This window comes from Python bivittatus, unplaced genomic scaffold (genome assembly GCF_059951505.1).
Source record: "Python bivittatus isolate LINGU-HERP-01145 unplaced genomic scaffold, Pbiv_v1 ctg000340_np1212, whole genome shotgun sequence".
NCBI lineage: Eukaryota > Metazoa > Chordata > Lepidosauria > Squamata > Pythonidae > Python > Python bivittatus.
Genome location: NW_028277056.1, coordinates 12435046 through 12460183, shown reverse-complemented (window position 1 = coordinate 12460183; position 25138 = coordinate 12435046). Strand labels below are relative to the sequence as shown.

General features: G+C 39.7%; 2 protein-coding genes across 2 annotated transcripts in view; one reads left to right on the top strand and one right to left on the bottom strand.

The window, feature by feature from the left end:
* Positions 1-25138, top strand: part of LOC103050404 (high-affinity choline transporter 1-like) — a 90156-nt gene that overhangs the window by 4121 nt on the left and 60897 nt on the right. The window lies entirely within an intron of this gene.
* HEPHL1 (hephaestin like 1) overlaps positions 3456-25138 on the bottom strand; it is a 44585-nt gene continuing 22902 nt past the window's right edge. The window contains 9 exon segments of the mRNA XM_088140583.1: positions 3456-3756; positions 5977-6149; positions 7021-7160; positions 8326-8548; positions 9179-9285; positions 10612-10743; positions 14525-14664; positions 19273-19486; positions 20023-20235. Coding sequence (XP_087996709.1) covers positions 3456-3756; positions 5977-6149; positions 7021-7160; positions 8326-8548; positions 9179-9285; positions 10612-10743; positions 14525-14664; positions 19273-19486; positions 20023-20235 — 1643 coding nt within the window.

Below are 25138 nucleotides of genomic sequence, written 5' to 3'. Positions count from 1 at the left end.
ACCCGTGAAATTGCAGACGTTGGTTTGTCTTTATGAGAATGAATCTCAGGTTTACCCCACCCCCACATCCCTGTATGTAAGAGAATGAAGACCCTGTTTTCATTTTTGAAGTAATCATAGTTCCCTTTTCCATCAAATGTTTAAAAATGTTGGAAATTGTATTCTTATTTTAGATGTGGTTAATTCAACAAACCATGATTTGTCTGTAATTCTGATCCTGTTAACTAACAGCATTTTAAATAATATATCATAATTTTCAGAAATGAAATATAGCAGAAACTGGTTAGTTGAAAAAATAGAAGCAGAAGCTTTTACTCAGTTCCTCTATTAAACAAAGGAAGAACATGTGAACCTAAATTTTTTGCAACTCATTCCTATACTGGCAAAATATAATTTATTATATCTCAGCTGACTCATGCTTATACTGACCAAGACTTGGAAAAAAAATAAAAACTTAAATTACATTGAGAAAATTACTGCTTTTCTTTGGTAATTGATGAAATTCAATTGGTATCCAGTTCTTTCACTTGTCCCATGTATTTCTTCTACCTTCTTCTAAGGAAATCAGAAGCAGCACATCTTTGCAGAATCCCAAGAGGTAAAAGAAGAGGACTTTCCCAAAGTTATTCAGTGAGCTTTTTAACAGAACAGAAAACTGACTGCTCAGAATGAAACTAGCTTCATACAATAACATCTAGCCATAACTTCACTTCAAAGAATAAATAAATGAAGACATAGTTTCATTAACCACATTTTATTGAATAAATTGGAAGACTGGGTTCAGACAGCATGTTAGATAAACAAATCATAATGGCTGAGTTTGCACAGTGCAATGGTTAAAAACCAAACAAGCCACATTCCAGTGGTGAAAGAAGCTAGAATATTATTCTTGCTGTTAATTCTACTTTTCTTCCAACCTTCTTTCATCTGGTTCAGAGTTCTAGCTGTAACTTCACCCTGCCTGCCTGCCTTAATTTATCATTATAAAGGCCCCTGAGACACAAAGTCAAAGGTAGGAGGGGTTGTTCAGTTGAGCTTCATGGTTTGGACTTCTCAGGTCAGAGTCATGCCATATTGGGATCATCAGTGTCTGGCATGGAAACGCTTTGCAGTAAATTGGAACTTCTATTTGTTTCCACTGTCATTGGAGCTAGCCATTATCCAGAGAAACCATAAATATTTCTACTGTTCATCCACTTTTGAAAACAAGCAGTGACTGCGTTCAGGTATGTTCAGTGAGCTCTAGTTGGTTTATCCATATTTCACTGAACAAATGGTTCTTGGATGTATTGGCTGAGTCATAAAGCAAAGAAACCACATTGTAAACTTAGCATTAAAAATGTAGAAACAAGGCCAGAGTCTTCACTGTATTGTCTTCTGTCCTTAATACAATACCCTACTTTGCTTATAGCTCTGAGCCATGATGTGGTTTGCAAATCTATCCCAAGAAAGACATAAAAAAATTCTTTAATATCAAAGTTTATTGATTTACAAATCTGAATTGTTTTAACTATGGTTTTTTAGTGACAAAAATACACATAATCCTAAACTATGATTTTTAAAAACAAGGTTTATTGACCAAGCCAAAAAGAAACAAACCACCTTATGGCCAAGCATATTAGGCCATTATGTAAGAATACTGGTTTATTTCTGGCTTGTTTATATGCAGTAGACCATGAGGTCAAAGGCCTTAATAGGTTGCTATGTTGGAACAGAACAAATCTCTGTGGCAGACATCTTGTAGAAAATGTTGGAAATTTGTAAATACATTTATGCTTCCAGGATAAATGACTAATTCAAGACCAGCAGGCACCTGTAAATTGCATGAAGAAGCCCTTGAGGTCATATTCAAATAACATTCTTCAGATGTTTTCTACCTGCATGAACAATTATTTTGGATTCTGAGTTGAGTCTGAATCTTCTCTGAGTCCTGTTTATATCCAGCTTGGACTAGAAGTAGTCTCTAGATGTGTTTGTAAACTCCCCTATGTGAGCAGCTTAGTTTCACCCCAACAAAAATTCTGCTCAGAATTCTGTAGCAGTTTGAGGGCTGTTTCTCACTTGTTTTTAATCACAGCACAAACATGCTCCAACTACCTCTTTTTTCAACTAGGTCCTCTTGAGATTGCCTTCATTGCCATCCCCAGCCCACTCCTGAGACAGCTTAAAGTCATCTTTAGCTGTTCCACTTTTAAGTTGTACTTTTCCATTTATTCCAACAGAGTTTTGGCCCTAGAAACAATCTAGCCTGCTTTATGAATTCAATCAGAGGTTGGGATCTGCCCAGCTCCTAATGGCCACTTTACATTATTGTGAGCAGCCCCCTCCACCCTGATCATCAAACACTGCCCTCTAGGTCTTTTGGCTTGAGCTACAGAAGAGACCAGGCACCTGGTTTCTACAGAGACATTGTCCATGTGATGGGTGACCAGTGCTTCCCACAGCACTTGTTAGGTTTTTACAGATTAGATTTATTTTTTGAATGTAGGTTTAGTGTTTTTCAGAAAGAGCACTAGTCCAGCCTGAAGGTCAATTTAAACCGGGAAAAAGAACTGAGTTCTTGACTGGCTTTCATTTTGCCCAGGCTATTCTGGTTTTGGTGGCACTAGGTATCATGATGATATATAATAATAATCATCACAACTTTGTGATTCCATAAGTCTGCTCTAGCAGGTGTGTTCTCCATGGCCATTTCATAGCTATTTCTGGGTGCTGTGAGCCATGAAGTCAGAACTGGGACTCCTTGATTGCTTCTGCCAGTGGCACCAGACCCATGTTCAGAAACAGCTGAAAGGAACCAGGCATTGAGGAGGGGGTGTGAGGACGCTCTCTCTCTCCCATTTTACCCCTTGTCTCTTGCTGCACTTCTTACCTGTAGGGCAGATAAACAAGTTTAGTGCTCCTTCAGAAGAACATTGTACCCTTATCTGAAAGCAAGCCAACTCACAGCCATAGAGAAGGGGTTGTGAAAAACATCAGCTTCACCCAACGCCTTCCTTAGTGCCTGTCACCTGTTAGTCAGACAGCTTGATGGATGGCTTAACCGGCTGTTCTATGAGTTTGTCTAAACCACCCCATCCCGTATTAGGAAGAGAGATTGGTGGTGGTTTTTCCCAGCAGTGAGTGATGCTTGGCAGGAATGGAAGTGAAGGCAGGAACTCCATTAATCCCTTTCCTTAAGTTGGCTCACAATAAGTAAGGACAACACCCTTTGCTAGCCTTGTTATTGTGGTGGAATAGATAACAGCAGTGGGGACATTACCATTTATGCAATAATACCTTTACACCAGCACAAGGGCTGGTGGATAGATTGGTTATGAGAAACAGCCTATACAGAAGTCTTTTAGTAAATATAATCGTGTATCTTTTTTCTCCTCCTTTCTTATCTTGATCTCAAGGTACCAACTGATAAAGAGTAATAATTAATTGGAACTACAGTCCCACATGTAGTCAAATTAGAGGGACTCCATCGGAAGGTTGCATTTGTGCTCAAATAAATTATAATGGGCTTTTCTTTTCTGGCACACTACAATAGACGTGAACACCAAAACAATGAACAGAAGCACTACTCCAGTGAGAAAAAGTGCTTGGAGGACTGAACTGGCTTCTTCCAGGCCCAGAGTTTTCCCAAAGAACTCTATTTCTGTTCTTCTGTTACCTGTTGAAAGAGAAAGACATGGTCATTTCTTCTTGGGACAATTCACAAATAATGCCTTATATCAGGAGTTGGCAACATGGTGCCTGTGGCTACCACAGCTCTAACTGGGGATACAACTGATTAGGAAGAAGAGCTTCTGACTGCAAGCAAGTATGAGCACAGCCCCTCTCTGCTATTCATTAAAACAGCTTGAAAATAAGATGCTGATGCATTAACTTTAATGAGTAGACTCTTTAAAGCAGCTGTGTGAGCACAGGATCACACAGAAGCCTGAAAAAAGTCAGGCTGCTTCCATGAATAGCAGAATGGGTGCTGCTTATTTATATCCTGCCTTTATTTTGTACAACTCAAGGTGGTGCCCATAATGTTCCCACGTCCTGTGTTCCCCTTAATAGCAACAGCCCTGTGAGGTGGGTTGGAGTGTCAGCCAGCTGGCTTTCATGCCTGAGGCAGGATGAGAACTCTTGTCTTCCAGTTTCTAGTCCAGTGCCTTCACGACTACACTGTGCTGGCTATCTGCTTGCACATGGCCTGAATTATAATTTTAAAATTGACAATGCCAGATTTTTCACAGGCTACTCAAATTTCACAAGATCTGTATTCTTATGTGAAATTTCATGAGATTCTGGGCATTCTTAATTTGTTAAAAATGTAATGTTTTGATTTTTTAAATATAATTCTTAAATATTTATTTAAATGATAGAATCATAGATTGGAAAGAGTAGAAAGGACCTTGAAGATCAGGGTTTGTTTGTTTGTTTGTTTGTTTATTTATTTATTTATTTGCTGCAAGATCAGGCAAAATCACACGAGGCCTCTTACCTGAAAATATTGCTAATTCTTGGACTACATCCAGTGTTGTGTGAGCAAATTAGCATTCACAAAAAGAGACTCCCCCCACACTCTCTTCCTCTACTACCCCTTTTACTGCAACAAATATGCAAAAGAGGGTCTCTTCTTATCCATCTAGGACAGATCTGGGGGAGGTTGCATAGTGATAGAAAGGATAGGAAGAATCCATTCCATTTGATTTTTTAAATGGTGTCCGAAAGATATCTTCAGTAGGTATTTAGGAATGTCAGTATGAATAAAATGCATCTGCAGCAGCGTACACAAGTGTGTGTGCATGACAAAGTCAGCAAGATAGCACTTGCAATCTTGCAATACGAATTTGCCCCTTTGGACATGTGTGCAATGTAGATGCATATACAGAAGAGACAGGGCTTCCATGCAACACTCCGACCTCCATCTTGCCAACTAGGACATATACACATATCTATGCACACCACTGAGTGCCTGTTGTGTGATCTTGTTGTGGCACTTAGTGATGTTCTGCATAATCTGTCAATAAGCTGAAGTTTTACCTGCTGTAGTAGTCTTGCTGTTGTCAAGATTTGTTTCATTTTCTGCAGGAAAAAGTGGGTTCGATTAGTAAGCAGAAGTTTACCACTGTCTGGCTGTCTTCATACATTGCACTAAGCTATGATGTGCTTTATCCAAGATTTACTGAACTAACCATAGAGATCTAGTTCACATAATACAAATCCCAGTTGGCTGGGTTCAGCTATAACACATTACATTATGAATGACAATGGCCGGATTCAAAAACCATCTAAGCTAAAATTGCAGATTACTTTAAACAGAAACCCTCATTAGGTCTGCCTACATGTCTGAAGAGTATTTCCCCAGGAGCACCTTTAAATCAAACCCTTTTCTAACTTGATTTAAAATAATCTAGTTTTGGATGGATTATGTTTTGCATAATTCCAGTTTTGAACAGAAAGCACATTAGACCCAAATCCAAGTTATGGGAACAGATATTCAGTACTTAAAATATGATACTTCGGAACTGGTGTTCACCATAAACTTTCTCTTCATAAAGCAACTAACGATTACACTAAGAATAGCTAAGCAGTGTCATTCAACAAACAGCAGCAGAAAAAGAGTTTAGCTTTTAAAAAAAACACAGCACTGTTCAGGATAGTTCTCCTCCCACTTTTAAATGAATCCCTTTGCAATTCCTTAGGGATTTGTTGCTGGGTAAAAGTGTGTGTGTGGGGGGGTTTTCTATACCTTGTGGAGATATATTATCCTGATGCCCCAGAGAAGGAATGCCTCCTCAGAAGAAGGAATCATGATTGAGGGTCTGCACAGCTGTCATTTCATAGTAATGGTAGCAAATGGTGATCGGCATTGCCTGGGTTATCACTCCATGGAAGAATCTACAGGGGGCTGTCCTGGTTGCTTCCAGAGACAGACAAGAGAAGAAGAAGAATCCTCCCAAATTCAGCCTAGCATTTGCTGCAAAAGATCTTTGCCTATTTTTATTACCTGCTTTTATTATAGTGTACGTGGTTTCCATCCCCGCGTGAATATGATCGTGCACGTGGCAATGTAGAAGCCAAGTTCCAGGATTAAATGCTACCAGCTCAACTGTCTGAAAAGTTGCAGGGATGAGGTCATACACATCTCCTCTGTGATTATGATCTATCTGTGAAAAGACAGAGGATCATTATAAAGATTTTCTACTGCTAGAGTCATGGTTCGGCAAAACAGTTTCTATTCCTCTTTTACCATTCATTTTTTAACATAGCTACTACACTCCGAAAGGCGATCATACCAACTAAATGGCTCTGTTCACACAATACACCTAAGCAGATCTGTTAAAGACTTAGCATCTGCATTTGTACAATGTGCTAAGTTTGATTTTAGAGTTAATTTTATTCTGTTTCTTTAGGGACTCAGCATGTTGTTCATTTAGAGTTCAATATATTGCACAAACTCAAAATGTGAATTAATTTAATAACTGGGTTAAGTGTATTGTATGAATGCAGTTGTAGAAAATGATTGTAGAAATTATTGTATGTAAATCTCCAGATACAGTGGTATATGCCAAATCCATAAAACAATGTTTTTTACTCCATAAAATGTACTATAATACTAATTATGTGCTTCTTATTGCCCCTCAGTTGAAGTGTGCATAGGTTTTACAGTATTTTGGAAATCTAGCATTTCTTATATTGATTTACTATAATACAAGTCGTACTTTTTTAGTCAGAAGTGCATATAAGTCCCTGAAAGCATTAGGTGTGCCCCAAGAAACATCCCGAATCTCTTAGCAAACTGTAATTGTTTGATGTGACAGAAAGTGAAAGTGATTAAACATATGACTGGAAAGTTTCTCATATTAACTATATGATTATATAACTATATGCTATATGAAATTACAATTTTTTTCCTATTTTCTTTTCTTTTGTCCTGGATCCACCAACTACTTTTGGGAGTGTTGCCCTGAATATGTCACTTAAGCCAAAGGTGGCCCTTAGCACAGAAAAAATTGCATAACCCTGATTAATACCAACCTTGAAAATAAAGGTTTCTCCATGAAAATGGACAGTATGGACATCAATTTCATTTCCCATTCCTATCAGGTACCAATTTGTGTCTTCTCCTTCATTCATTATAAGCCCATGGAGATTATCAAAGATTTTCCCATTGATGGCTGAAAAAACATGTAAGGGACAGATTTGAAAGGAAGAATCGCAGATTAAAGTGTTCCTTGGTCACTTGAAACCAAGGATATGTTATTCCAAAGGCTTGGGCTTTGTTGAAATTATTGGTTTGGATTCAGAGAAGTTTTTGCATGAGTAGAATTTCCAGACTTCTCTGATTTCTTCATCCTTCCATATATGGTCCCCAATATATACTTGACCATTCTCTGAGCATCTTTGGGGCATACACAGATGACCTCAGCTCCAATATAAAATGCTGTTTCCCAAGGAGAAGTTTATTTGAACTCCAAGCCTTCATTTCCAAGACCTACTGCTAAGACAGTTCACTTATCAACGCCTTTTGAAAAAAAGAGTAAAATGGGATTCCTGGAGATCTTGCTTATTTGAATGTTTTCCAACTGAAACTTTTCCTGCATATAGTGACTGAGGTGTTACACCATGGTTGCTTAATCATAGTTAATAAACCAGACCTGGTTAGATGCATAGTACACACTGAGCCATAACTCACAGGAATGGGCTCCCTGAGGCCAAGCCCTTGTTTGCGACCCCAGGAGCCATCACCTCACATCAGTTCCCATCATGTTAGAAACACAGGGAAATTGTAGTACTGTATAAGCTCTAAAACAAAATATAGTTTAAAGGAAAAAAACCCCAACACCCTAAAAAATTCCTCTGAAAAACCTACTGACACTCACTTCCCCCAGCTGAAAACCCTGGCCTTGCCAACTCTGCATGATGATCCTTCTACTCACAAATACTGTGTGGTTCCCAGCTACACAAAACTGGCTCCTGGCATACATCCTGGTTTGCAACCACAGCAGCTACATTCACACAAGCCTATTCAGCCAACTGAAGCAAACCCCCATTATAGTTTAGTGCAATCTGTGAACCTGGTCAATATATTAGGCTAGACCAGAAACTCTTCTCTCAAGTTTATTCTAAAGGACAGGGAATTCTTTTTAAATTCTCCTAAAGTTTCTAGCAGTTTAGTGGACCAACAAGGCTGTAACACATTATTATTTTGAAAGCCTAGGTTGGCTTTTGCTTTGTCCAAGTTGCACTGTCAACTTATATGATGCAGAAGCCTAAATAATTTATGAAGCATTATTCTTCTTCAAAAAGTAGTTCTCTTACTCCATATACTAAATCACATACCATGCATTTTGTTCCCTTCCATGAAATTATTGGTGCGGTTAAATTCTTCAGGATTTTTGCGCAGGTATCTTACAATGTTGTCATTTAAATACCAAGATTCATTTTCATCAAAAACCAGAAACAGAAGAACAAATTCACGATCAATATCACTCCTTGAGCCATTCTCATTTAATATCCCCTTCCTGCAAATTATAAGTGGTCCAATCAAACCACTATACAAATCCTGAAATTAAAGAACAGAAAAAAAGAAAATAGGACAAAGAATGGGTTCCTTTACTAGGTAGCAATATATATGTACACACACACACACACACACAATTAAATGCAAGACTTTTAAAATAAGTGTGAGAATGATGACCCATGCCAAAAAAATGAATGGGGGATGTGTTCACATGTGCAAGTCCTATAGTGCTGCTAAAAGTTGCTAAATGTCATGCTTTGCTGACCTCAAAGAGAAAAGCTGGAGGCTAGCTACTGTAAAAACTCTTTCTATACTTGATGCTTATCCAGCTCAAAATAATTCTGTACCAATACATTCAGAAAAAATTGAAATCTGTAGGGACATACATGGAGGGACATGGAGGGAGGGAATAAAAAAAATCAAAATGGCAGCTGCAACCATATAATTAAAGCACCACCCTTTTTATATATACATTATGCATCAGCCCATCACCTTTTTTAATCTCCCTTCTCTCCCCCCACCCCATGGACACTCTCAAATCTATGGCCTTTCCCTTAATCATTCAAGGTTATCCTAAGAAATACCATCTTTCCCCAACTTCTTAGATGTTAGACAAACTTAGAAAAAGAATAGATAACCCCATACGCATATACTGTATGAAATTTCATTTACCTTTACAAAATGTGCTGTTGAATAATAAGCCCAAGAAATACAATTAGGATCAGAAACACCAGGACCTGATCTTTCTGGAACTCTCCATTGGTAAATGCTTGTTTCTCCTGCATGCAAACATTTATGTTTAAGAAAAAGGAGTTTGGGGAGAAGAGAAAATTAAAGTTTGTCAACATCCAAAATTTGATGAAAATTGATCCATCTTGATAATTTAGTAGAATACCTACTCCTTTTTAAAAAAAAGTGTGAATTGCCTCTAATTCCCAAGATTAAAGGTATTTGATAAAATTCTCAAAATGCCAAAATTCCACTTAAAAGCACAGATACCCAATCTATAAGCAATATAAGTTATGGCTAGCAATCCACTAAAGCATTTTAATTGATTTTTAAGTGACTAAAAGTTGTTTTCAGACCAAACTAAATTGCTTCAGCATGGTTTGTTGAACAGGCTACAATTCAATGGGTTCATGCCACACTAACCCATATCAATCAAACCACGTTATGGTTCTGCATGATGTGTAAATCCATTTAATAGTGCAATCCTATGTATTTGGAAGAAAGCTCAGCTGATTCTGATAGGGGTTACTCTCTTAAATGGAATTGGATGAAGAACACTAATTCAGTTGAAACAATTCTGCATTACAATTATATTGGGAGGTATTGATTAGAGGACTGTTGTCTTTTACAGATTAACTCCACTAGTTTTAGATAATCCAGTGCTTCTGATAATAATATACCTGCACATACTATAGTTTCACCATGAACTTTACATTCAGCTGAATTGCCCCAGCTACCAGAATGTTTACTAAGGCACTGAAACAACTAAGGTTTGCTATTTTGCTTGTAGCCCAGGAGCTGCATAGTAGCACCAATCACATTGTAAAATGCCTTATATTAAAAAGCTTTCAAATAATAACATTTTAAATTAAGAGGTAAGGCTTTCTTAGCATCCAGCTAGGTAGCAATCCTTAACAACTTTGATCTCAAAAAGCTAAGCAGGGTCAGATTTTAGGGCTGTGCAGTCCTTTGAATTTGGTCTCCAAACAGGACTTTGGAGCATGCAAGAACATGAACACAGCACCTTTTTGCAACAACTTAAAGCAGCTGTCATCTTGGGAAAAGTCAAAGCTGCAGAGCTGGGCTATATGTTCCTCTGCACATTCAGAAGCAGTTTTGGGAGAATAAATCCAACATGCTGTATAGCTGTGCTAGTTAGTACTTGGATGAAAGACAGGCAGGAAATCCCCAGTTTGTATGCTGGATAGGAAAGCTGAAAAAAATTCTTGCAAGAAGGCAGTGGGAAAGCTCTTCCATTCTGTGGCTAAAGGAATTCGAAAGACATGGACATGAAGTCATCAGGAATCAAATCCAGCTCAAAGGACTTGCTTGAAAATAGGCAGGATTGTGCCTCCCACTCAGATCCACCACTGTACCTGGCACGGCAATGTGAGCTTTAGTTCCAGCATCTTCTTGTACCCCGTGTGCTGATACTGAATACGGCCTACTGGCTTTGTTCTTAAAGACAATTACTACTAAGTCACCAACTTCTGCATGAATCAAAGGCCCTAAAGCAAAACAAGAAAGACTGTTGTTTTTTTTTGAGAAAGATACAGTCTTAAAATGCAGGGAATGAGAAGTACTCTCATCTCTTTCTAAAGAATGCAGTAAGAAATGAATTATACAAAAATAAAAAATAACAATAATCTATGCATCAGTACCCTGTTCTATTGGGTTTTTTTAGTGGAGAAGGTGTTGAAGTAGAAACTGTTCTCATTCTCTCATACATGTTCTATTAGGCTACAAAACAGATCCTTCACTCTAAATGGTTAGCTCTGCATGAAGATACTGTACTTCAGTTAATGTCAATAACATATTTAAAATAATGAAACACTGTTTTAAAAATCAGTAGGACATACTTCCAGCCTGATCTGCCAGAATTTCCCTTTGTCAAGGTGTGCTGACATGCTGCTCCATCTCCTGATGAGAAGCATAATTTGCAAATTTCTTCAAATGGGACAAAACTCATGCAGAGAAGATGCATCCAGATGGCAGTCTGGAAGGGAGATAACTCTGCATTTAGAGAGTGTCTGTTTCATAATCAACCTTCCTTGGTTGCTGCCTATCCTGCATCATTGAATTAATACACAGGAAGAAATTTATAGGACCCACAAAAGGAAAGTAATTTGATATAGAAACACATGTTAGAGAAATTTGCCATTACCAGGTGTGGTAGTTGGTTTTAAAAGGGGGGGGGATAGGAAGAGTATTGATGCTTTTGAACTTTGGTATTGGAGAAGACTCCTGAGAATACCATGGACAGCCAAGGAAACAAATGAATCATTGAACAAATTAAGCCAGAGTTCTCACTAGATGTACAAATAACCAAGTTCAAATGATCCTACTTTGGACACATTATGCATTAGAGAAGACTCTAATGCTGGGAAAGGTGGAAGGGAAGAAGACAACCAGCAGCAAGTTGGGTGGCCTCAGTTACAGTGGGGATGAGTGCACTGTTGGAAGACCTGAAAGACCAGGTTAGGAACCGACTGTCATGGAGAAAATCTGTGTGGTCACTAAGAGTCAACACTGACTTGATGGCACATAACCAGACAAATTCACAGAGGAGAAAACTATCAATGCTCATTAATTGTGATTACCATATACTGCTTCTAGAACCAGAGATAACATATTCTAAATATCAAGTGTAGGAAGCAACAGTAGAAGAATACTGTACTGTCTTCTTATAACAATGCTGGATACATTCGCATCACATTGGTTCAAGGTCTAAGACCTGATCAAACAGCAATCCTATATTCTACCCACTACTTTACATCTCAGGCTGAACAAAGTAGAGATTGATCTAATAATACTTAACATACTCCTAAAGCTTTCACGTTTTCAGAGATTTCATGTGCATTGTCTAGCTGCAGTCTACACAGCAATGAGGAATGGAAAATCAGCTTTATGTGGCACTGACACTAAGAGCAAACAATTTGCCCAGGGACAGAGTCAAGATCTGAACTGAGGGAACTTTCAGTTTCGTAGCCTCTTAGCACTACATCAAGTCTACAAATGCTTGCTTTTTAAATAGGCTATTTATACTCCTACCTTTCTCCCTGGATACATGATAGACAGCAATAAGGACAAAGTAGTACACAGTAAAGTCCTTGTTGCTCTGGGAAACAATGTTGAAACATACCTCTCTAAGTCTTAAATGTTGCTGTTCAGGAACAGCATGGCTGCTCCATTGGGTGCACGTAAATTAGACTAGGAGGTGCTGAAAACAGTGCAGTTGCCCTTGTCTTCTCCTTGACAAACTACTGAAATTCACTCTACTTAGCGCTGCCCTTGAAGAAGGTTGACTGGTTGATATTTCTTTATTACTTGGATTTTAACAATGATCTGCGGTTTTTAAAATGATGTATGATATTCGGTTATTTATTTATATTTCAAATTTGTCACTGCCCATCTCACTGCAGAGAGACTCTGGGCAGTTTACAGTAAAAAAACAAAAACAAAAACCCTAATGTAATGTAACTAATGTAAAGCTAATGAAGTCCTGAAAATTTTTATCTATCAGATTTTGTCCTATTTAATTCTCTTATTTTTGTAAATTCCCTGTTTATTCACTTTGGGGAAGGAGTTGCTTCCTTTTTTCTTTTTGTCTTCTTTTTTTTCTTTTCTCAAAACATTGTGTTGTGACACTTAGTTGCCATTTTATATTTATTTATTGTACATTTTTAAAGTATATGGTGGGTTGGGTTTTTGGTTTATTGTTTGTTTTTTATGCTGCACGCTGGCCAGAGTTGGGCAGCTTTATAAATCTAAAAAATAAATAATAAAAATGTAATTTTAAAAAATGCTAACTGGCAGGAACCAGTGTAGTGGAATAACACCAGTGTTGGGAGAGCCGCACTGTTTCAGGCCCTATTCAAGGAGCTGGCCATGACCTTTAAAACCCTTTAGGGCTCAGGTTCTCATTATCTTTTGGACAGTTTACTTAGGTGGAATCTGTCCACCCAATATGTGCTACCTAGGGGAGGTTGGGATGGGGGCCTGGAGGATGGTCTTCTTGGTAGGAGTCCCTCACCTTAGAATGGCTTGTCCCCCAAGGTCAAGATGACCTCACCTTGCTCAGGAAGGCGATGAAAACTGTGCTGTTCCATAGAGCCTTTGGTGAGGAGAACTCTAGTTAAGCAGGCAGCCTGATTGTATAAATAGAAAAGATCCATACACCCACAGGGCAGACAGTATAGCCAGAGTTGTTTCACTGAACAATAAGCATTTACCTTTGATCACTAGGTTTTTCCAATTTCCCTCTTTCTCTAATTATATGCCAAGTCAGGTGACATATACTGTTATATATAAGGAAGTCTCAATCATATCACTACCCAAGATAAGACAGATATCTGCTCTGAACTTTCCAAAGGAAGAATATGATCATTCATTCATTCACTGCATTTCTATCCTAGCATCTCTCTGGGAGCTCAAGTTGGCTTATGTGGGATGTTTTCTCATTTTCTCCTAAAAAAACAATTTTATAGGGTAGGTGGAACTAAGAGAGAATGCCTGGCCCAAAGACTCTTCAAACAAATGGGAACTTGAACCTCTGTCTGCCTGCTCTGAGTTGAATACAGTACAATAATTCTCTTATTAATGGTTTGTTTAGCTTCAGCAAGAGAAGGCTGAGAGGAGACATGATAGCAATCTTCCAATACACGAAGAGCTGTCACAGGGAAGATGATGTGGATTTATTTTCCATAGTGCCTGAGGGTAGAACAAGAGCCACTGGGTAGAAGAGGAAGATTCAAACTTAAAAAAAAAGGAGTTTCCTGAATGCGAGAGCTATTAAGCAGAAGAACGTCTCATCTCCTGAAATCATGTAAGCTCCATCACTGGAGCTTTGGAAGCAAAGGTTGGATAGCCATTTTTCTGGGATGGTCTGAGGATTCTGCCTTGGGCAGCGGGTTGGACCAGAAAAGTCCAAAGTCCTTTCCAACTTTATGATTCTTTGATAGTAGCATTGCAGCAATGACGTTTTCTTTCAGGGAAGTAAATGGGACACCTGAACTTTGCAGCACAATGGTAGGGAATGCCACCCTGCAGACATAGGAGCTATAAGACAGACAAAATAGAAAAAAAATGGAAGCTATTTGGCGTGGAGGCCCAAGACGATTTGTGTCAGCCATTTCTCACCCTTTTACATTGATGTTACACTCCTAACTAACATACCTAAATAAATTTAACTGAAATCAGCAGGGGTTCCCTTTGCAAGGAGAAAATTTTGCAACTGTTTTAAAAATCATGTATCAGATATATGCCTCATAGTTTATCCAAATTCCTCACCTAGAATTTGTAGGTGTTCCTCTTTCAATGTCCTTTTTTTGTGCTCCATAAATTCTCCGTTTTTGTATTCTCTATAAACCACCTTTTTGTACTGCGAACCTATCGTATCTTCACCTTGGCTCACAAATATATGTCCATAACTTGAAAATAAGTAAAAGTGTAACATTATTTATCACTCTAAATAATAATTAATAATTTGTACACATTCACCGTCAAGAATTCCTGGAAATATGAAATCACAGATCAAGTTATTGAAAATGATGGAGCAAAAATTTTACGGGATTTTAAAATTCATACTGATCGACACTTGAAACATAACATACCAGACATTACTGTCATTGAAAAGAATCATGTTTGGTTTACTGATATAGCCATTCCATGAGACATTAATGTTGGGGGAAAAAAGGAATTACAATAGCCCAACTAAATTTATATGGGCACCCCATAGAAAATTAAAGGCTAACTTTACTATTCCCAAGCCCTTGGATAGAGCTCAGGTCATGAAGAAGACTGGCCAATTTCAGCTGTGACATACAATTGGATGATGGTGGTGGTGGTGGTAGTAGTAGTAGCAGTAGTAGTAGTAGTAATAGGATGCCTTTGAACTGTGGTGCTGGAGAAGACTCTTGAGAGTCCCCTGGACTGCGAGGAGGTCAAACCAGTCAATCTTAAAGGAAATCAACCCTGATTGCTCATTGGAAGGATCGATAATGAAGCTCAAGCTCAGATACTTTGGTCACCTAATGCGAAGAGAGATCTCTTTGGAGAAGACCCTGATGCTGGGAAAGATTGAAGGCAAAAGGAGAAGAGGACGGCAGAGGATGAGATGGTTAGATAGCATCACTGAAGCAATGAGCATGAAACTGAGCAAACTCAGGGAGGCAGTGAAGGACAGGAAGGCCTGGCGCAATATGGTTCATGGGGTCACGAAGAGTCGGACACGACTTAACGACTAAACAACAACAAAAGTAGTAATAGGAGATGGCAAGAGATATCTAAAAATGCAACCTGGATAGTTTGATCAGCAGATTTGTATTATAAAAGAAGAGGTAAACTAAATGATAGCAATCCAATTTAATTGAAATTATGAGCAAGGCAATCCTATGCATTTTTATTTAGATGCAAGTTCCTCTGGGTTTATGTTCCATGTGTAAATCTATAACAGTGCTATTTGAAAGAAGCCCTACTAAATACAGAGGACTATTTTGTTGTTTAGTCGTTAAGTCGTGTCCGACTCTTCGTGACCCCATGAACCATATTGCGCCAGGCCTTCCTGTCCTTCACTGCCTCCCTGAGTTTGCTCAGTTTCATGCTCACTGCTTCAGTGATGCTATCTAACCATCTCATCCTCTGCCGTTCTCTTCTCCTTTTGCCTTCAATCTTTCCCAGCATCAGGGTCTTCTCCAAAGAGATCTCTCTTCGCATTAGGTGGCCAAAATATCTGAGCTTGAGCTTCATTATCGATCCTTCCAATGAGCAATCAGGGTTGATTTCCTTTAAGATTGACTGGTTTGACCTCCTAGCAGTCCAGGGAACTCTTAAGAGTCTTCTCCAGCACCACAGTTCAAAGGCATAAATTCTTCGGCGCTCGGCCTTTTTTATGGTCCAGCTCTCACAGCCATACATTACTACTGGAAAAACCATAGCTTTGACTATGCGGATCTTTGTCGGCAAGGTGACGTCTCTGCTTTTTAATATGCTATCTAGGCTTGCCATAGCTTTCCTCCCAAGGAGCAAGCGTCTTTTAATTTCATGGCTGCAGTCTCCGTCTGCGGTGATCTTGGAGCCCAAATAAATGAAGTCTGTTACTGCTTCCATTTCTACCCCTTCTATTTGCCAGGAATTGATGGGTCCAGATGCCATGATCTTAGTTTTTTTAATGTTGAGTTTCAAGCCAGCTTTTGCACTCTCCTCTTTCACCCTCATCAAGAGCTCTTTAGTTCTTCTTCACTTTCTGCCATTAGGGTGGTATCGTCCGCATATCTGAGGTTGTTGATGATTCTCCCTGCAATCTTAATTCCGGCTTGTGATTCTTCCAGCCTGGCATTTCTCATGATGTACTCTGCATATAGGTTAAATAAGCAGGGTGACAGTATACAGCCTTGTCGTACACCTTTCCCTATTTTGAACCAATCGGTTGTTCCATGACCGGTTCTAACTGTTGCTTCTTGGCCCGCGTACAGATTTCTCAGGAGACAGGTAAGGTGGTCTGGTACTCCCATCTCTTTAAGAATTTGCCACAGTTTGTTGTGATCCACACAATCAAAGGCTTTTGCATAGTCAATGAAGCAGAAGTAGATATTTTTCTGGAACTCTCGTGCTTTCTCCATGATCCAGCGAATGTTGGCGATTTGATCTCTAGTTCCTCTGCCTCTTCGAAACCCAGCTTGTACATCCGGTAGTTCTCGGTTCATGTATTGCTGAAGCCTAGCTTGTAGGATTTTGAGCATAACCTTGCTAGCATGTGAAATGAGTGCAATTGTGCGATAGTTTGAGCATTCTTTGGCGTTGCCCTTCTTTGGAATTGGAACGTAAACTGACCTTTTCCAATCCCGTGGCCACTGTTGCGTTTTCCAAACTTGCTGGCATATTGAGTGCAGCACTTTAACACCATCATCTTTTAGTATTTTAAATAACTCAGCTGGAATCCTGTCATCTCCACTAGCTTTGTTGTTAGCAATGCTTCCTAAGGCCCACTTGACTTCACTCTCTAGGATGTCTGGCTCAAGGTCAGTGATCACACCAGCGTGGACATCAGGGACATTAAGATCTTTCTTGTATAGTTCTTCTGTGTATTCTTGCCACCTCTTCTTAATCTCTTCTGCTTCTGTTAGGTCCCTGCCTTTTTTGTCCTTTATCATGCCCATCTTTGCACTAAACGTTCCTTTCATATCTCCAATTTTCTTGAAGAGATCTCTAGTCTTCCCCATTCTATTGTTTTCCTCGATTTCTTTGCATTGTTCATTTAAGAAGGCCTTCTTATCTCTCCTGGCTATTCTCTGGAAATCTGCATTCAGTTGCTTATATCTTTCCCTTTCACCCTTGCTTTTCGCATTCCTTCTTTCCACAGCTATTTGTAAAGCCTCATCAGACAGCCATTTTGCTTTCTTGCATTTCTTTTTCTTTGGGATGGTTTTAGTTGCTGCCTCCTGTACAATGTTACGGACCTCCGTCCATAGTTCTTCAGGCACTCTGTCTACCAAATCTAATCCTCTAAATCTATTCATCACCTTCACTGTGTACTCACAAGGAATATGATCTAAGTCATACCTGAGTGGTCTAGTGGTTTTCCCTACATTCTTCAATTTAAGCCTAAATTTTGCAGTAAGAAGCTCATGATCTGAGCCACAGTCAGCTCCTGGTCTTGTTTTTGCTGTCTGTATAGAGCTTCTCCATCTTTGGCTACAAAGTATATAATCAATCTGGTTTCGGTATTGACCATCTGGTGATGTCCATGTGTAGAGTCGTCTCTTGTGTTGTTGGAAAAGAGTGTTTGCTATGACTAGCTTGTTCTCTTGACAGAACTCTATTAGCCTTTGCCCTGCTTCATTTTGTACTCCAAGGCCAAATTTGCCTGTTATTCCGATTACTCCTTGACTTCCTACTTTAGCATTCCAATCCCCTATGATGAAAAGGACATCTTTTTTTGGTGCTAGTTCTAGAAGGTGTTGTAGGTCTTCATAGAAGTGGTCAACTTCAGCTTCTTCAGCATCAGTGGTTGGGGCATAGACTTGGATGACTGTGATATTGAATGGTTTGCCTTGGATACGCACTGAGATCATTCTGTCGTTTTTGAGGTTGTACCCCATTACTGCCTTTCCCACTCTCTTATTCACTATGAGTGCAACTCCATTTCTTCTAAGGGTTTCTTGCCCACAGTAGTAGATATAATGGTCACCCGAATTAAATTCACCCTTTCCCATCCATTTCAGTTCGCTGATTCCCAAGATGTCGACGTTCAATCTTGTCATCTCATGTTTGACCACATCCAGCTTGCCTTGGTTCATAGATCTTACATTCCAGGTACCTATACAATATTGTTCTTTACAGCATCGGACCTTCTTTTCGCTTCCAGATACATCCACAGCTGAACGTCCTTTCGGCTTTGGCCCAGCCGCTTCACTCTTTCTGGAGCTACTTGGAAATGTCCTCCGCTCTTCCCCAGTAGCATATTGGACACCTTCCGACCTGAGGGGCTCATCTTCCGGCGTCATATCTTTTAGCCTTTTAACATTGTCCATGGGGTTTTCTTGGCAAGGATACTGGAGTGGGTTGCCATTTCCTTCTCCAGTGGACCACATTTTGTCAGAACTCTCTGTCATGACCTGTCCGTCTTGGGTGGCCCTGCACGGTATAGCTCATGGCTTCACTGAGTTACGCAAGCCCCTTCGCCACGACAAGGCAGTGATCCATGAAGGGGACAGAGGACTATACTTCCAAGTAAATATCCATAGCTCAGACAGCAAGGTCTCTTGAAAGAAATGGGTTTGTCAATCAAACAGCTGTATTTCCTCCCTTGCCTTTAATGGGGATTAGTTATAATTAGATGGATTGGGGTCAAGGCTTTGTAATGAATCCTATTTTTAATGCCAATTCCTCCCAAGATGGCTCACAGCATGTTTACACTGGCCTATTTTGAAAGCGCTTCAATGTGCTGGATTTAATTTCTAAAGAGAGAAGCGGTAGGCATCAGAACTGCTAGGAAGCCATGCCTTCTGGCCTGGATGCAGAACATAACCTCTCAATACCTTTCCTCTTTGCTCATCCCTTCCACCTTCTTCTCAGCCCAGCTCTTATCAGGGGCATAATCCCATTCCACCTCTTCTGCAGCAATGTAGTAGGTCCTCACTGTTCCATAGTGTCTGCCATCAGATGGTCTCTTGCCACAGGATCTAACGTCATACAGCTGCTTCATCCCCCCAGTAAAGTGATCAAATGTTCTGCAAACCACTTGGAAAGTCCCTGAAAGGAAATTGAGATGTTGATCACAACACTAGCTGACCACAGAGAAGATTGGAGGTGCAGTCATGAACATGAAAAAAGTTTAAAAATTTAAAATGGCCAAGTTTTGTATTAAAAATGAATAGGTCCCATCCACAGGGTTTTAATACAAAAATAAAGACAGGTTATATTATGGAGAGGAAGGAAAGGGATTTAGCTGGGAAAAACTGAGAAACCAAATGTGGATGAACCCAAACTAAATGAAACCAAATGTAAAACCAAATGTGAAACTAAATGAAACCAGATGTGAAATCAGAAGAAGAACCTGTTGCCCATTTGAACGGTGTAGCAGGAAAAAAGGAGGGCAGGAAGGTAACAAAAAGAACAATCATAGGTGTAAAAAGATAGCTGGAATCCATAAGGTGAATGATTCACAAAATTAATTACTCAGAAGGATGCATAATTTGTGTCCTGCCATCATGTTAAATTAGCACAAGGAGAGAGCGCTTTGGTAACAAGTCAGAAGACGATGGTGAGGTACCATTTGTAAGACCTACCTATTTGATCTGGCTGCATCAGTGCAGTGGTTGAAACATGGGGGAGCAAAGGGAGAGTGTCCCTTATTGTGCCTCCCAAATGGATGGTGTTTCCTTGGAAATGAACGCCATGCACATCTTTACTGCTGCCCAGTCCAAGCATATGCCAAGAGACATTGTCGCCTTCACACATGTTGAGGCCAGGCAAGGTACCAAATAGGTAGCCATTGACCGCTGAAAGGAGGAGGAGAAAGTTGCAGGAAGGCAGATTCTGGTTGAATGATAGAAAAACAGTAAGAATAGTTGACAGTGGAACCCATCCCCAAGGGGAGTAATGGACTCCCCTTTAAGGGTTATGTTTAAGGAGAAGCTGAACAGCCATTTGTCAAAGACGCTTAGTTTGGATTCTTTGACTGAGCAGGGATTTGGACCCAGTGATCTAAATGGCCCCTTTCAGCCCTATGGTTTTATTCATTCCACTTCCCGTTTCTCATGGGTGGTTTCCCATTTATCATTGTAGTGTCCCATCCAGATGTAGTATACTTAGTCCTCGTTGGTCTGTTTTGTTTTTTCCCCTCTCCGTTTTGGGGTTTTATGGGAGCCTGGACATACTGGTGCCAAATCCCACTTACATTTAAGTTGTTTTGTTTTAATTTTTCAGGGCTATGGGTTTTGTCCCATAAGCTATTTAAAAACAGCTTCTCAATTTGAACCAGCGAATGAGCCATCAGAAGCATTTATGGTTCTTTGAACATGCTTTGGTTGCTGCTGTGGATGACTTGTAGTGGGACTTGGATATGGGGGGAGTGCAGCCTTCTTGGTCCTGGTTGATCTCTCATGGCATTCAGTACCATTAATCATTATATACTTTTGGAGCATCTGTGAGGATTGAGGGTGATGTTTTATAGTAGTTCTGCTCCTTTCTAAGTGGGAATTCTGATTGCTGCCAGTGAGAAAAAGAGGTCAATCTCCTGGACACTCCAATATAGGGTGCCTCAGGACTCAGCCCCTCTCCCCTTTTGGTGATGCATGACAGTATGCTGATACCCTGTTGATATCCAGTTGCCTTTCCACCTCAGGTCAAGCAAGAGATTTGGGAGAAGCCCTGACCCAGTTCCTGGGAGGGATTGGATGGAACAGACCAGGCTTAAGATGAATCCCAGCAAAATAGGGTTGCTGTTTGTCCATCTTCAGGATAATTTCATCTTTAGCTCTAGATGGCATAGTACTCCTGCTGAAAAGGGGGCAATCTAGGGATTCTCCTGGATTCACAGTGCCTGCTAGATCAGCAGACGACCGCCATGTCAGAAGAGTCTTTATCCAGCCGGTGTGCCAGTCGTGATCCTTCCTGGGTCAGGAGGCTCTGGCAATAGTGACTCATGCTCTTATCATCTCTTGTTTGGACTACTATAATTTCCTCTACATCGGGCTGGAAGACTACTCAGAAACCACAGCTGGCGCAAAATGCAACTGCCCATTTGCTAATGTTATAGTGGGTAACACTTGTATTGTGGGAGTTGGCTGCCAGTTGACTTCCTGGTCAAATTCAAGGTGCGGGATATTAGTTACAGTAGAAAGCCCTTATGACTTGGATGCTGGCTACCTATGGACCATCTGCTCCAGGTAGAATTTGCCCTTCAAGGCCTTGGTCGCATCCCCCTCTTTCTGAAACAGCCTATCTACCCCTTGATGGACTTTAGGAAGGCCATTTTTCTATGGAGCGTTCAGAGCAGAGGAAGCCATATAATTGGGAGCAACGGTCTAGAAGGCGTCTGGTTTTAGCATGGCAGATAATTGAAACGATTTTATATTTTCCTGTCTTTTTTCAGTGCATTGTTTTATTGGTTTTATTAAATATAAACTGTCTGGTCTTTAATGAAGCAATATACATGTTGTTGTTCTTCGTGTTTGTTCTGCTTAGTTGAGGGTCTGCTTTTTTTTTATCCTGCCTTTATTATTTTTTATAAATAACTCAAGGTGGCAAACATACCTAATATTCCTTTTGCACTGCTTGCCTAGCTCTTATAGTGAAGCTTATCAATGTTTTATTTTTTATTGTATTTTATTTTATTATCCTAGTACTGATTAGGGCTGAGAGGGAATGATTTGCCCAAGGTTGCCCAGGTGGCTTTTATGTCTCAGAGAGGACTAGAATCCAGATCTTCTTGCTTCTAGTCCAGCCCCTTAACCATTATACCATTCTGGCTCTCTAGCATGCATATGGATGTAATAAATAATAAACACACAAATAAAGTTGTTTTGTTTATCACCCTTTGCAGCTATCTCGTTCTATTTCTTTCCCCCTTTCATATACATATTTTATTTATTTATCAAATTTATATGCTGCCCATCTCACCGTATAAGTGACTCTAGGCGGCTTACAAGTAAGAAGAACTATAACATCTTTACAAAAATATACAAAGCTAAAAGCTAAAAAAGTTAAAGCTAAAAACTAAAAAGATTAAAACTAAAAAGGCAGAGAGAGAATCCGGAAGTTACCAACCACCCCCAGTGCTGGGAACCCCCACTGGGTCCCCATGCAAGTTGGCACAGCCAGATCTTAACGCCCTTTCGGAAGGCCAACAGAGTGGGGGCCAATCTCACCTTGGGGGGCAAGATGTTCCAGAGGGCAGGAGCCACAGCAGAAAAGGCTCTTCTCCTGGACCCCGCCAGTCAAAATTCTTAAGGGGTCCATAACATACCCTTCCTGCTGGACCGGGTGGGACGGTTTGATGTGATTGGGACAAGACAGTTCCTCAGTTAACCTGGGCCCATGCTTTGAAGGGCTTTAAAGGTCATAACCAACACCTTGAATTGGACCCGGAAGCAAACTGGCCTTTATTTATAAGTTAGCTTTTAATAGGATAAGATATTGTTTGTAAGGTGTTGCTTCAGACCACTAGAATACATCAGTTCAGAATTCAAACTCTGTATATCAGAGGCTAAGAGCAAACTACAGAATTATTTTCTTGCTTATAAGCTTTCCGCAGGCACTTTCTGGCACCGCTAAAAATCAGATTCAGGACAGGAAGGGCCTTATGCGTGATCTGTCAAGTGCTTTTCTTGTGTCAGTTCCCATGGAGATACGTCTCCCAAGCAAGTATATCTTGTAGACCTCCAGTTGTTTGGATTCATTTCATTAGCCAAGTTGGCTGGACTTCATTCGAGCTGAACAATATCCAGAGGACCACAGTTTGCATATCCTTGTTTTAAGGAATACTCTATGAAAATCATTCAACCCTATCCTCTTGGTCATGCAGGCTTCTGCTAATACAGTTCGATACCTATCAGCAATTCACTTTCCATTGATGACAAGGTTAAAGTTGATTAAGGTTGCATCTAGTGACTACAGTGAGTCTTAATTCACTGACATACATTGTTATTAAAGTACTTTTATGTCATGGGAATGCAAAAGCTTAACCACCACGCTCATCATACACGTATTAAGTTGGTTACATTGATTACACACTAGCAGGCAGACACAGTGATTCACTAGATAATTTTTTTTAAAAGCTTGCAAGGTTTATAATTAATAGCTGCTTAATCATCTATGAACAACTCTTGTGCTATTCAAATCATACAGATGGTAGCAGATTAACAGTCTCAGCCTAAATTTTCTTAGATGATTTTTTAAAAATTATTCATTATATAATGTTACAAAATGTATTGCAAGCTTGTAATTAAGACCACACAAGGAACTATGAGAATCCATCCAGTTATTAATTTCATTTTTACATATTTTATCTCTCTTCTGCAGATGTACTGAAATAGCACAAAACCTTTACATGTATATTTTAATATGCACTTTTGCTAATACATGTGCTTTTAAAACGTAAAATTTAACATGGGGTGGTGGGTGGGAAACCTGTTAAATTACAAAATGGCCTGGGGAATAAATGCAGCCTGCTAGTATCTCTTTTGTAGCCTAAGAGTCCCTCCCAAAGTGCATGGGGCAAAATGTTCAACTTCTCCTTTTCGTATGTTTTGGATTTGTGATGGATGTTAAGAGAAGATGGGTTTCTTAAGCCTCTGCAAGTCTCAAGGCACCCATTTCACTCTTTTAACACCTCCTGTTTCCCTCTCCACTAGATCCTAGTCAACAAAGCCTCATCTCAAGTCTAAAGAGGCTGGACAGTCTTGTCCCTAATATAAATACTTTTGTGCACCTATTTTGAAGAGCTAGTTTCATCTAGTGGTTCAGGAGATGGTGAGTTCTAGGCTCCCTTAGGCATGAAAGCCGGCTGGGTGACATTGGGCTGGTTCCTCTCTCTCAGCTCAACCCACTTCATAGGATTGTTGTGGTGGGTAAAATAGGAGGCAGGAGAATTAGGTATGTTCCTAATTAGATTTAATTAGGAATGTTCCTAATTAGATATGTTCCTTCCAGGATAAAAATCGAATAATGATGATATATATCAAGGATTATGGTTTGTGCAGATAGATTTAAGAAGTGCAAATTAAGTCAGTTCTTCTGAAATTGCATACCAGTCATTTGCGGCTCCTTGAAGAAAAGAGCCAGTTTTTATAAATCTTCCCTGCTTGATTCCATACAGGTGATTCTGACTAGGCACAGACAATTCCATAGAAAGACTTAAACAGATAAGCAAAATATCTATATATCAGGAGTCACCAACAGCATCCTTGCCCCCAAATAATAACATGAAACTTTGCAATATTACCAAATTCACCAATCTTGTTCGATTTTAGGTGAGCAGAGCAAATCTTACAGGCAGAAAGGGTGGCTAACTTTGCCACATACAACTATATCTTATATTTGTGCATTTCATTATATTAAAATAAGGCAAGAACCAAATAAACATGTAACTATTAGTTTATCTAAGATGTTCTATCCTGACAAGGCTTTTATTCATAGGTTTTATGAAGAAGCTGTCCAGAATTAGTCATCTATTTGTATCCCTCCTCTGTGTCCCCACTATTTCTTTCACATTTCCATACCCAAAAATCAGTTCAGGAGGGAAAGACATAATAGATATAAAAAGTCACTTGACTGGCTCTGGAAGATTCCTCTGTCTTGGATAGTGAAGGACATCATCTCTGAGTCCCATCGAATCCAAGAGATAATTCTGCTCATTTTCAAATCCATCCCAATTCAGATTGAATCTGTCCTCAATCTTGC